This window comes from Zalophus californianus, chromosome 17, assembly GCF_009762305.2.
Source record: "Zalophus californianus isolate mZalCal1 chromosome 17, mZalCal1.pri.v2, whole genome shotgun sequence".
NCBI classification, from domain to species: domain Eukaryota; kingdom Metazoa; phylum Chordata; class Mammalia; order Carnivora; family Otariidae; genus Zalophus; species Zalophus californianus.
In genome coordinates, this window is record NC_045611.1 from 49,814,213 (window position 1) to 49,825,715 (window position 11,503).

The 11,503-nt window shown below is 63.3% G+C and overlaps 1 protein-coding gene across 1 annotated transcript; it reads left to right on the forward strand.

Moving 5' to 3' along the window:
* Window positions 1-964: 964 nt before the first annotated feature.
* Window positions 965-10,200, forward strand: BCAM (basal cell adhesion molecule (Lutheran blood group)). Its single transcript, XM_027618874.2, has 15 exons — window positions 965-1,093; window positions 3,133-3,254; window positions 3,800-4,025; window positions 4,109-4,179; window positions 4,378-4,474; window positions 4,549-4,731; window positions 5,164-5,300; window positions 5,676-5,832; window positions 7,807-7,922; window positions 8,023-8,164; window positions 8,330-8,466; window positions 8,660-8,804; window positions 8,894-9,038; window positions 9,505-9,622; window positions 9,730-10,200. The coding sequence occupies exons 1-15, from the start codon at window positions 1,012-1,014 to the stop codon at window positions 9,733-9,735; spliced, it is 1,884 nt and encodes a 627-aa protein (XP_027474675.2). The 5' UTR covers window positions 965-1,011; the 3' UTR covers window positions 9,736-10,200.
* The last annotated feature ends 1,303 nt before the right edge of the window (window positions 10,201-11,503 follow it).

The window sequence follows — 11,503 nt, forward strand, 5'->3', positions numbered from 1 at the left end:
GTGCCCGATGGGCAAAGCCATCTTACCAGTGACCCCCATTCTGGCCAGTGTCGAGGGCTAGTACTCCCTATAACCAGTGACATCTCTCCCTTCCCCCGCCCCCAGAGGATTTTGTGCCCATCAGATCTGGCTTGTGAGAAGCCTTGAGCAGTCGGGATCCGTGAGCCCCCCCTCCCACACCTGACCTGTGACCCTTCCTTCAGACCCCTGGCTCTGCTCCTCCCCACTGCCCTCAGGTGCCCTGGCCTGCTCCCCTCCCCCACTCACCTGCTCCCTCCAGCCTGATTCTCCTCCCATCCCCCCCCCCAAGGTTGGGAGGGAGTGGAGGGGAGAGGAAGGGAGGAAGGGGGGTGGCATTCCTGGGATTCCCGGGATAAGGGGAAGAGAGGGAGGGCTCCACGGAGGAGAGCCAAGGGAAGAGCACCCCACTGCACTCCCTGCCCCCCACCCTCATCACAGAGTCCTGGACTGAACTCAGGTTTGAAGACCATTAAATTTAAGAGATTGAACTGATGGGTTCCAGGCCACTGGTCAGACAGGAAAGCAGCCCTGAGCAGTGGCTACAGGGGAGGCCTCACAAGGCATACAGGAAGAAGCTGTTCTAGGCCACTGATCAAGCTGGGCACCACTGGTTGTACTGGGAGAGGCCAGTGCATGCCCTAATGGCCCCCAGTCAGAATGAGGGGGAGAGGGTCCACGGCCGTGCGCTGAGGTCCCAGCTCAGGACACTGGTTAGACTGGTCTGTCAGGCCACCGCCGGGGGCACTGGTCAGCCTGAGCCAGGCAGCCCAGGGCTTGGGGGCAGAGGGAGCCCCGCTCCGGGCCCAGCGCTGGGAGGTCCACTCCGGGCAGTGGGAGGTCCTGGCGGGGCGCCCGGGTTTGGGGGGGGAATCAAGGGGGGGCCTGGAGGGCGGGGCGGGGCGGGGCTGCCAGGGGCGGGGCCTGGTCGCTCCCAGCCCCCGGGGCCGCCGAGCTGCAGCCCGGGCACTCGCCGCCGCCGCCACCGCGAACATGGAGCCCCGGGACGGCCGGGCCCGGGCGCGCAGGGCCCCGCGGCTGCTGGTGCTCGCGCTCCTGCTGGGGGCGCACCCAGGTATGGCTCTGGCGGGGCGCAGGGCGCGACTGGGGGCGGACCCCGGGAAGGGAAGGGGTAAGGGGCTTTCATCGAGCCCAGGAAGCCAAACCTGGGACCCCCCCGCCCCCCGCCCCGAGAAAGAGGGATACGGGAGCATGGGGGATACCCCTCCCAATGTGAGACCTGGGGACAGCCAGGCAGAGGGGCTGGGCATCGCACAGCAGTGGATTAGACAGCGCGGGAGAAGTCAGCCCCCTCCAAACTCGGGACCAAGGAGTGAGGAGGGCCCTCAGCCCCTGGAATCTGGGTCTCGAGACTCCTGCTCCCTCAGACCCAGGAGTCCGGGCCTCCAGTGGCTGGAGCGGCTTCCTCCAGGACACAGGAGACCCAAACCCCAGGGCTTCCCTTGGAAAGGTTCTCAAGTTCTGCGAGGGTCAGGGACCCTGTGGCTAGAACCCAGTGAGTCACGTGCTCTTGAGGGTTCCCCCAACCTGGATTCAGGGCCCAGACTCTATAAAGAACCCACCTCCCTCATGGACGAGCTGGAGCACTGGCCCCAGGCAGTGATGATGGAACAGAGTGTTTCCGAGTGACAGGGCCCCCCCTTCCTGGGGCCCCAGATAAATCCACACACCTGTGTGGTGGTGGGAGGGGAGGAGGCCCAGAGGGGCTGGCAACAGAGGGACAGAGAGATGGGGGAGATTAGGGCACAGAGATCTCTCCATCTGTCCTCCTGTCTGTTACTCAGACCAGCCCCAGGCACTAGCCTGGCCCCACACCCCCTCCCCTGGGACAGGCCTGGGCCAGAGGTGGGTGCCTGGGAATCCAGGCCCCTGGCACAAGCATGGTAAATAGTGGGTCCCCAGGGGCAGGGCTGGTCAAGCTGGGCGGCGAAGGGAAGGGAGGTTCTAAGAAGTGAGAGCTGATGCCAGGATGCCAGCGCAGAGGGTGAGAGAGCACGGTTTCCCCAATGGCAACAGCTCTATCTGCCAGGATCCTGGGATGGGAGTCCAGGCCACCCCCCCCAGCACTGCCCCCCACTCCCACCCCCACCCCACCCCCCAGCTCCCTTCCGCCTCAGGACCCAGGCTCCTGGGCCTCACCCCTCTCCTATTCGGAGGGGACACACCTTACCCCCTTCCCTGCTCCATCAAAGAGGCAGAGGGGCCAAGGGGCGGGTAGGGGGTTCTGGCGCCAGGCTGGGCAGGTCTGGGCCAGCCTGTCCCTCCCACATTCCTGAAACCTGCCCAGCCCTGTCCCCCCTTACCGCCCCCACACACCCATACCTCAGCTGCAGGCTCAGCCCCAGCCCCCTGACTCATGACAAGAGACCCAGGGCCTGAGAGGGATGGAGACAGAGTGCCAGGCTGACGGAGAGGCAGAGACTGGGGATTAGAGGTGGGAAACCCAGAGTGAGAGACACACAGGCAGAGATGGAGAGAAATCTATCCCTGGCACCATGCCAGGCTCTGCGCAGGGGTGCTGGAGGCCAAGGGATGAGCCAGGGCTGGCCCTGCCCTTGAGGGGCAGCTGGTCTAGTGAGAAGAGCAAGGACAGGTGCAGTTTTACCCCCAGGAGGATTGGACAGAGGGCCCTACGTGGTCCAGGGGGGCAGCCCTTAGTTCTGTGAGGAGAGAGATGGAAAGAAATGCTGATGGATTTGCAAGCCCAGAGATGCAGACATGAGAGATGGAGGGAGGCAGGACCTGGGGCGGAGGGATAGGGGGCTGAGGGTCGGGACTGTGTCTGAGGGAGGAGGGGGCTGGGGGCCTGGACTCCAGGGTCTGAGGGAGGAGGGGCTGGGGGCCTGGACTCCAGGGGCTGGGAGAGGAGGGGCTGGGGGCCTGGAGTCCAGGGTCTGAGGGAGGAGGGGCTGGGGGCCTGGAGTCCAGGGTCTGAGGGAGGAGGGGCTGGGGGCCTGGACTCCAGGGTCTGGGGGAGGAGGGGCTGGGGGCCTGGATTCCTGGGTCTGAGGGAGGAGGGGCTGGGGGCCTGGACTCCAGGGTCTGAGGGAGGAGGGGCTCAGAGGCAGAGAGAGCTCAATGGCCCTCCTGCAGGTGCCCAGGCTGAGGAGCGCTTGTCTGGGTCCTCCCTGGTGGAGGTGATGAAGGGGGAGCCCGTCGCCCTGAACTGCACCGCCTTGGGGGCCCACGACCATTTTGTGCTGGAGTGGTTTCTGGTAAGTGCTGCAGGCTGGGGGCCAGAGGGTGGCCAAGGGGGCTGGGAGTCAGGGCACTGGCAGGGCTGCGCACATTCATCCCCTCATCAGAGCCCAAAGGACCGAAGAGCTCCATCCAGCTGCCTTTACATTTTACAGGTGGGGAAGTTGAGGCCAAGCAAGGGGAAGGATTCTCCAAGGTCCCCTGGTGTCTGGGCACAGCTGAGACTGGAAGGAAGATGCCCCCTTCGGAGCACAGGCTCTTGAGAGAGAACATTCAAAGACAGGGGAGGACATAGTTGGGGGGGGAGAGAGACTAAAGGAAAAGAAAGAAAAGAGGAGATAAGCGGCCAAGGGACAGGGGGGCGGGAGAGGGAGACAGAGGAGGAGAGAGAGGAGCAGAGCAGGATGGAGAACGAGGGACCTAGAGAGAGGAGACAGCCCCACGGGGCCCTGGCAACAGGGGCCAGACCAGAGGGAGGTGACAGGAGGAGAGAGACGACCCGCAGGACGGTGGGGGAGGGCAGGCCGGGCAGCTCTGGCGCTGAGGCCCGCCCCGCCCACAGGCAGACCGCTCTGGGGTCCGCCACCGCCTGGCCTCGGCCGAGGTGCAGGGCTCCGAGCTCCAGGGCGGGGTGCACGACTCCCGGGGCCGCAGCCCCCCATACCAGCTGGACTCCCGGGGCCGCCTGGTGCTGACCGAGGCCCAGGTGGGCGACGAGCAGAACTACGTGTGTGTGGTGAGGGCGGGCGCGGCGAGCACCGAGGCCACCACGCAGCTCCGCCTGTTCGGTGAGTGTCTGCGGCCACCCCGGAAAGGGAGGGCAGGTGAGAGCCTGGGAAAGGGGCTCCTGAAGGTACCGTCTCCCCCACAGCGAAACCGGAGGCCACGGAGGTCCTCCCCAACAAAAGGATCCTGTCCGTGGTGGATGACTTTGCCCAGGAGGTACCTCGGACGGGACCCTGATTCCAGGGTCCTGGGGGAGGAAGGGGCTCGGAGGTTTGCACTCCTGCGTCCTGGGGGAGGACAGGGCTGGGGGACCCAGGCTCCTATATCTGAGCGAGGAGAAGTCCTGAGGAAAGAGGGGGCCGAGGCTTCAGAGTCCTGGGTCAGAGCCCAGGGCCATGCCTGTGTCTGTCTCAGATCGCCACCTGCAACAGCCGCAACGGAAACCCCGTCCCCGAGATCACGTGGTATCGCAACGGGGAGCCGCTCCGGATGCCCATGGAGGTGAACGCAGGTGAGCCCAGCTGGCCGTGGGTTGGAGCTGGGTGGCGGTCCAGGCTGGCTGACCGCCTCCTCCCTCTCTCCCAGACGGCTACATGACCAGCCGCACGGTCCGGGAGGCCTCGGGCCTGCAGTCCCTCATCAGCACCCTCTACCTGCGGCCCCGTAAGGCCGACCAGGACGCCAGCTTCCACTGCTCCGTGAACTACCAGCTGCCCACGGGCCGGCGCGGCCGCCTGGACAGCCCCACCTTCCGCCTCAGCCTGCACTGTGAGTCCATGCGGGTCCTGACCTCCCCGACCTGGGACCCTCCAAGCCGGCCAGGGGTCCGCCCTGACTTGGAACCCCCCTCCCGCACCCTGAACCCCACGGAGTCTCACGGCTAAACGTGCTCCACACACTCTCACACCGAACTGGGTCCTGGAATCTCGCCCTGACCTGCCACCCGCACTGACCTCTGACCCTTGGCTGGTACTCTCAGCTCAACCTCTGACCTCTGGTCCCTGATCTCAGACTAAGTGTGAACCTGAGCTGTGAAAGATAAGACCTCTGCCCTTTGACCAACCACAGCCTGCCCCTGGATTGCGGCACTGACCTCTTTCCCTTAACCCAGCCCCTGCCTTTTACCCTTGACCCAACCTACCCTTGACCCTGATCATGAGTCTGCCCTGACGTGTCCGTCCCTCTTGCGCTTTCCCTTAGATCCCACGGAGAACGTGGATTTCTGGGTGGGCAGCCCGTCCACCACCGAGGGCTGGGTACGCGAGGGTGACTCTGTCCAGCTGTTTTGCCGGGGGGACGGCAACCCCAGCGTGGAATACATATTTTTCCGCCTTCAGGTGACTCACCCCATCGTTCCTTTGGCAGTCCCGGCCCCTGACCTCTGTGACATGTTGGCCTCCACCAACTTCTGACCTTTCACCTGGGTGGCCCCTGGCTTAGTAAGGCACCTGACTGGTGACCCAGGAGCTAACGGGACCTCTGAGCCCGGAGTTGAGAGCGTCCTAACTTAGCGTGATACCTGACCTGGGGGACCCCTGGCCTAGAAGGGCCTCTGCCCCCTTCCTTGAGGGGGCCCTGACCCTAGTATGACACTAACTTGGTGACCCCTGGCCTACAAGATGACTGACTCTGACCCGGGTGGCCCCCACCTAGCATGACCCTGCCGGCCCAGGGCGGCGCCTGAGCCGGGTTCCTCATCCCTGGTCACCCAGGACAAGCAGGAGGACGTGCTGAAAACAAATCTTGAGGGGAACTTGACCCTGGAGGGGGTTCAGCGGGGCCAGAGCGGGACCTACGGCTGCAGGGTCGAGGACTACGACGCTGCTGAGGACGCGGTGCTCTCCAAAACCGCGGAGCTGCGCGTGGCCTGTGAGCGTCCCGGGAGAGCGGGCAGGGGGGCCCTGGCACCAGCGGCCTCCTGGCCCTCACCCCCGCAGCCCCACCGCCAACCCTTTCTCTCCATTTCTGTGGTCCTTCCTGGTCCGGATGGTCCCATCCGCCCCCAGGTGCCTGCCCCAGCCCCCTCTGGTCTCCCACACAAGGCAGCCAGAGAGCTCATTCCAAAGCACAGACCTGCCTGCCCCCAGCTCCGAACCTCCCATGGCTCCCCAGTGCCCCCCAGGAGAAAGCCCACATGATCCACCCCGGCCTTCAAGGCCCACCTGGCTGGCTTCACCTCTGGCTGACCCTGCTCCCCACCCAGGCATTCTCCTCATCCCAGCCAAGCCCCTCTCCTCGTTTTTAGGTCAACGCCTCTGCTTTCCACGTTCCATGTCTAGCCAGTCTTCAGGGTCCCAGTCTTCTAGAAAACCTTCTTAGTCTGCTCGCGCCCGAGTCCTGGGCAAAGGCTCTGTTCCTCCTTGGCACTCCTTCTGCCTCCTTTCCTGGGGCTAGACCCTGTGGCTGGGGTCGGAGAGACATCTGTGAACAACACAGCCCAGTCCCCGCCTTCTCAGAGCTCCCAGCCCAGTAGGGGAGACAGGTGGTAGAGGGTGAGCAAGGCGCTTTGAGTAGTGATGGGGCATCTACAGGGGCTAACACAGAGTGAGGGGGTAAGGGATTGGCTGGGTGAGTGGGGACTGTTTTAGACGGAGGATGTCACAGGCTCCGTCCCGTCCTGGGAAGCAGATTCTGGCTCGGAGATCTGCAGGCAGGAAGTTTATGGGAAATGCCTTGGGATCCACATCTACGGAGGCTGAGGAAGGGAAGGAAGCAGGATTGGGCAGAGGCGGAAAACGGGCTGCAAAAGCCTCAGTAGGCCCTGCAGGGCACTGGGAAGCTGGCCTCATAATTGTCCCCAGTTGGGGCGAGGGGCCTGGGCCTTTCTGCCCCCATGTCAACCAGTCATTGCACGTGGGCCGCCCAAGGAAGGGGGCATGACCTTGAGCGAGGGGCTCTCTGCAGCTGAGGCAGTTCCCAGAGAGGGCCGACAGCTGAGGGCTGACAGCTGACATCCTTCTCAGCAGCTGAGGGGATAAATCCTTCAGTGCCGGAGGGGAAAGCTGAGTGTCCACAACGGGGTGTCAGAGGGGCCTCTCTGAGAAGGGGCCATTTGAGTAGGAAACCAAAGTATGGAATCAGAAATATGAAGAGCCCGAAGAGGCGCTTCCAGGCAACGGGATCAGCAAGTGCAAAGGCCCTGAGGCAGGACCCAGCTATGGCATACTGGAGAAAAACGGCAAGAGAGTAGGGTAGCTGGAGCTCGGGACAAAGGTGCAGGGGATGAAAAGTGAAGTTGAGGAGGTAGGCAGAGGTCAGACCAGGCAGGCTCCTGTAGGCTTGGTCAAGGAATTTAGCCTCTATGCCAAGGGTTTTGGGCTGAGGGCAGGGCGGACCAGTGTGTGTTTTGAAAAGATCCATCTGGCAGCTCGGTGGGGGGATAGACTGGAGGGGTGGAGAATCCTGGCCAGCAGGGAGACCCAGTGAGGAGGTGGCTGCCGTGGTCAAGGCCGTTGGTCCTGGAGGTCAGAGATGGCGAGAAGTGGGAGGGTCCGTTTCGGAGGCAGAGCAGACAAAACTGGCTGAAAAGATGGGTGATGGGCTCTGGGTGGTAAGTCAGAGAAGGAACACCTCACACCTCCCCAGTCGTGCATTAACTGTGGGCCCAGACGTCCGCTCAGGAGGAAGATGGTTGAGTTAACCATGGGTCTTGGAGTTGGATTTGGGCTCCAGACTTGGCCTGGATGGGAGTGTGGCAAGCTCGTGGAAGTGGGGAGAACCTGGAGGTGCACTGACAGGCTCTGCTTCCGTGTGCATTCACGTCTGCACCCCCAACAGACCTGGAGAGCCCCTAACCGCATGGCTGAGGGTCGGGGGAAGGTGACAGTCTGTCCCCCCCTCCAGACCTGGACCCCCTCGAGCTCAGCACTGAGGAGGAGCTTTCCTTATACTTGGGCAACAGCACAACCGTGAACTGCTCCGTGCGAGGGCTGCCCACCCCGGCCCTGCGCTGGACCAAGGTGAGAAGGAGAAAGGAGCCCCCAGCCCTGGAACCCTCGGCCCCGTACCCTCGACCCTGCCCTCACACCCGCCTGGCCTTCCCCCTTCTCTCCCTGCCAGGACTTCGTCCCCCTGGGGAACGGCCCCACCCTGTCGCTGAGCTCCATCACCTTCGATTCGGCAGGCACCTACGTCTGTGAGGCCTCCATGCCCACGGTCCCCCTCCTCAGCCGCACCCAGAGCTTCAAGCTGCTGGTCCAAGGTTTGGGCTGGGGCAGGTTTGGATGGGGACCGTGGTGGGGGGGGGGGCTGTGGGGGTGGGGGCCAGGACAAACGGCTGGTCCCTCTGTCTGCTATTCCTCTCCTCCTCCTTCCCCTTCTCCGATGGAGGATGGACCTCCTGCTCTTCCCCACCCCCCACCCCCAGGGCCGCCTCAGTTAAGCCCAGAAGAGCCTCAGCCCCAGACAGGGGACAGCTGGAAAGAAGGAGAAGAAGTCAGGCTGGTCTGCTCTGCCCGCGGGTATCCAGAGCCCAAACTCAGCTGGAGCCAACTGGGAGGCAGTGTAAGGGACTGTCCTCTCCACCCTGAGCCCCACGGGACCCAGGCACCCCTCCCCAAGCCCCTCGGGGGACCCTGCCCCCTTCGCCGATCCAAGCATTGTGCCCCTCCACTTCCTGGGGGACTGGACTGTCTTCACCTCTGCCCTCGCCCCAGCCCTCGATCCCAGGGGCCGGGGCTAACCCCAGCCTCCACAGCCAGCGGAGCCGGCCCTCAGAGGGCACGGCTGGGTGAGCAGCTCCCTGACCCTGAAGGTGACCAGTGCCCTGAGCAGAGAAGGTGTCTCCTGCGAGGCCTCCAACACCCACGGGAAGAAGCAGCACGTCTTCCACTTCGGCTCTGGTGAGGAGCTGCGGGGGTGGGAGGAGGCCGCCCGCGGGGCCGACAGGGCCCTGCCGGCTGACCGCCCCCCCCCCGCCCTGTCCCCGCAGTGACCCCCCAGACTGCCCAGGCCGGCGTCGCTGTCATGGCCGTGGCCGTCAGCGTGGGCCTCCTGCTTCTGGTTGTGGCTGCCTTCTATTGCATGAGACGCAAGGGTCGCTCCGGCTGCTGCCAGCAGGGGGAAAAGGGGGCTCCGTGAGTGGCCTGCAACCTTGGAATTGACCTCTGCAACCCCACCCCATCCCTACACCCACCTCTGACCTCACCTCCCACCTCGAGCCCAAAGCCAGCCCATGACCAGCCCCAACCGCATCCTGTCCTCAACCCCAAACCCAAATACGTCCCCAGCCCCGACCCCAACCGCAACTGCATCCCCAGCCCCAGGGCCCCTCCCTCCCCATCTCGCTCCCGTTCCTTACTCCAGTTCCCTCTCCATCTATCCTCTCCGGGCCCCATCACGTGGCCACCCGCCACTCCAATCCGCAGCCATCCCCAAACCCATCCCTGGAGCTGACCGCCAACTAAGTCACCGCCTCCAGCTCCGACAGCAGCCTACCCACCCATCCCTAGTCCCGATGCCATTACCACTCCCACCCCATCCCCATCCCAGTCCCCTTCCCCAGGCATGACCCCCTCCAACATGCTGCCTCCCCCCTCCCAGGCCACCTGGGGAGCCCCAGCTGAGCCACTCAGGGTCAGAGCGGCCTGAGCAGACGGGCCTTCTCATGGGAGGTGCCTCTGGAGGAGCCAGGCATGGCAGCGGGGGCTTCGGAGATGAGGTGGGTGAGGGCCCTGGCACCCTGAGGGTGGGGGGGAGCCGCGGGGGGGGTGGTGGGACAGCCCCTGTGGGGCCCGGGCCCGGGCTGACCTCTCCATCTCCTCCCAGTGCTGAGCCCGAGGACCTCCAAGAGACTCTACTGGACCTGACATCAGAGAATCAGCCTCAGATAACCAGCCCTGCGCACGCCTCCGCCTGCCCCCACCTTCCCTCTTCCCCCTCCGCCCCCCCCTTCCCTTCCTTCCTCTGCAGGCTGGGCAGGGACCTACAGCAGCTACTGCTTGAAAGGGAGGGAGGGAGGGTGGGTAGGAGGGGACCTTCCTCCAGGGAATGTGACTCTCCCAGGCCCCAGAATAGCTCCTGGACCCAAGCCCAGGCCCTGGCCCGGGACAGGACAAGTCTCCAAGGCTCTGAGGGTCGGGTGGCCAGGGCGATTTTTACCTCCTGCCTGCATCGCTGGTCCCCCGCCCCACCTGACATCCTACTGCATAGTCTGACACTGGATCCCCACCCCTGCCCCCCCACCCCCACCCTGTCATCTGTGGACACTGGAGTCTGGAATAAATGCTGTCTGTCACATCACACCATGCTGTGGCCAGAGCTTCCTCTGGGGGACGGGAGGAGAAGCGGGCGCAGGTGATGCTCCCCTCCCCCACCCTTGCAAGACCTGGGAGAAGTCTGATGTCATGGAGAAAGAAATGAGAGCAGAGAGAAACTCTGCTTGCTGGCCAAGGGTGGAAAAGAGAGGTGCCCAGGGCCCAGAGGGTGTTAAGTGCCTGCTTTGGAGGGTAGGGTGCTGTTCCCTTAAGTAAAATCCTCAGTCTTTCTTGCAGAGCCCAAATGGGAATTGAAGCTGCAGAACGGAGCAAAAGCTTTCTCTGAGCTGTGGAGTGGATGGAATTAGGGATGGAGCCGCCCCCTCTGAGAAAGGCAGGGTGCCTGCCTCTGAGGATTCCCTAGGGGAGGAGGGGTGACTTGGAAGAACCCACAAAAGGGTTTCCGGGGCAGAAAAGAGTGAGGCCAGTTCGAGAGACTTACTGAGGAGGTCGAGGAAAAGAGCGATTTGAGAGAGAGATGGAAAGACGGGGAGATGGGGGGTTGGACTGCAGAAGCCCAGCGATGAGACCCCGAGGGTCAGATGGACAGAGATTTGGGGAGAGAGAGGCAGAGACAGGCAAATAAGGACAAAGAGAGAAACAGAACTGGGACTCAAAGATCACTACAGTCAGCAATTTGAAGAAAAAAGGTTAGAAGGAGCAGCTGAGAAGGAGGGGGGAGGGTGTTGGGGGGGGGCTGTGGGACCTGGGCTCTCACACTTGGGCAGTGGAGGGGCTGCTGTAAGGCATGTGTGCGCCAAGAGCTCTCTGCACTCAGACCTTAGGTCTCCGGCAAGTGACTCGGCTTCTTTGTCCTCAGCCTGCTCATCCACAAAATGGACAAAGTGGGATCTGTCACCCTGGGAAGGTGGCGAGCTGCTATGGGAGCCTCCTGGTTAGGGGACTGAGCCCATGCCCAGGGTCCCCAGAGCAGAAGAGCTCACAGCCTGATTGAAGATGCTCAAATCCCACTGTTTATTGAATTAGTTTAAAACAAATGAGAGAAACTGGAGAAAAAGAGGGAGCGGGTTAGCACACTTAGATCAATCAGGGCAAAAGTGATCAAGGTCCCCACTGCCTGAGTTTTGGGGTACACACGGCTCCAGAGCCCTGTCTCATCGTGGTGTGGTTCTGATGCCCACAGTGGAGGGTGAACCAGGGGGTTCCGCACCCCAAAGGTGCCAGGGCCACGGCGGGGGGGGGGGCGGGGGGGTGCAAATGCTCTTGGCCATGACGGTAGCTGGCTGAAAACATGCTTGGCAGCCATGGCTTTTTTTTTTAACTGC

Bases quoted from the DNA above. Each gene is read 5' to 3' on its own strand.
- BCAM (XM_027618874.2), top strand. From the start codon at position 1,012: ATGGAGCCCCGGGACGGCCGGGCCCGGGCGCGCAGGGCCCCGCGGCTG. The intron at 4,732-5,163 runs GTGAGTCCATGC...GCTTTCCCTTAG, and splicing joins CTTCCGCCTCAGCCTGCACT to ATCCCACGGAGAACGTGGAT. The intron at 5,301-5,675 runs GTGACTCACCCC...CTGGTCACCCAG, and splicing joins ACATATTTTTCCGCCTTCAG to GACAAGCAGGAGGACGTGCT.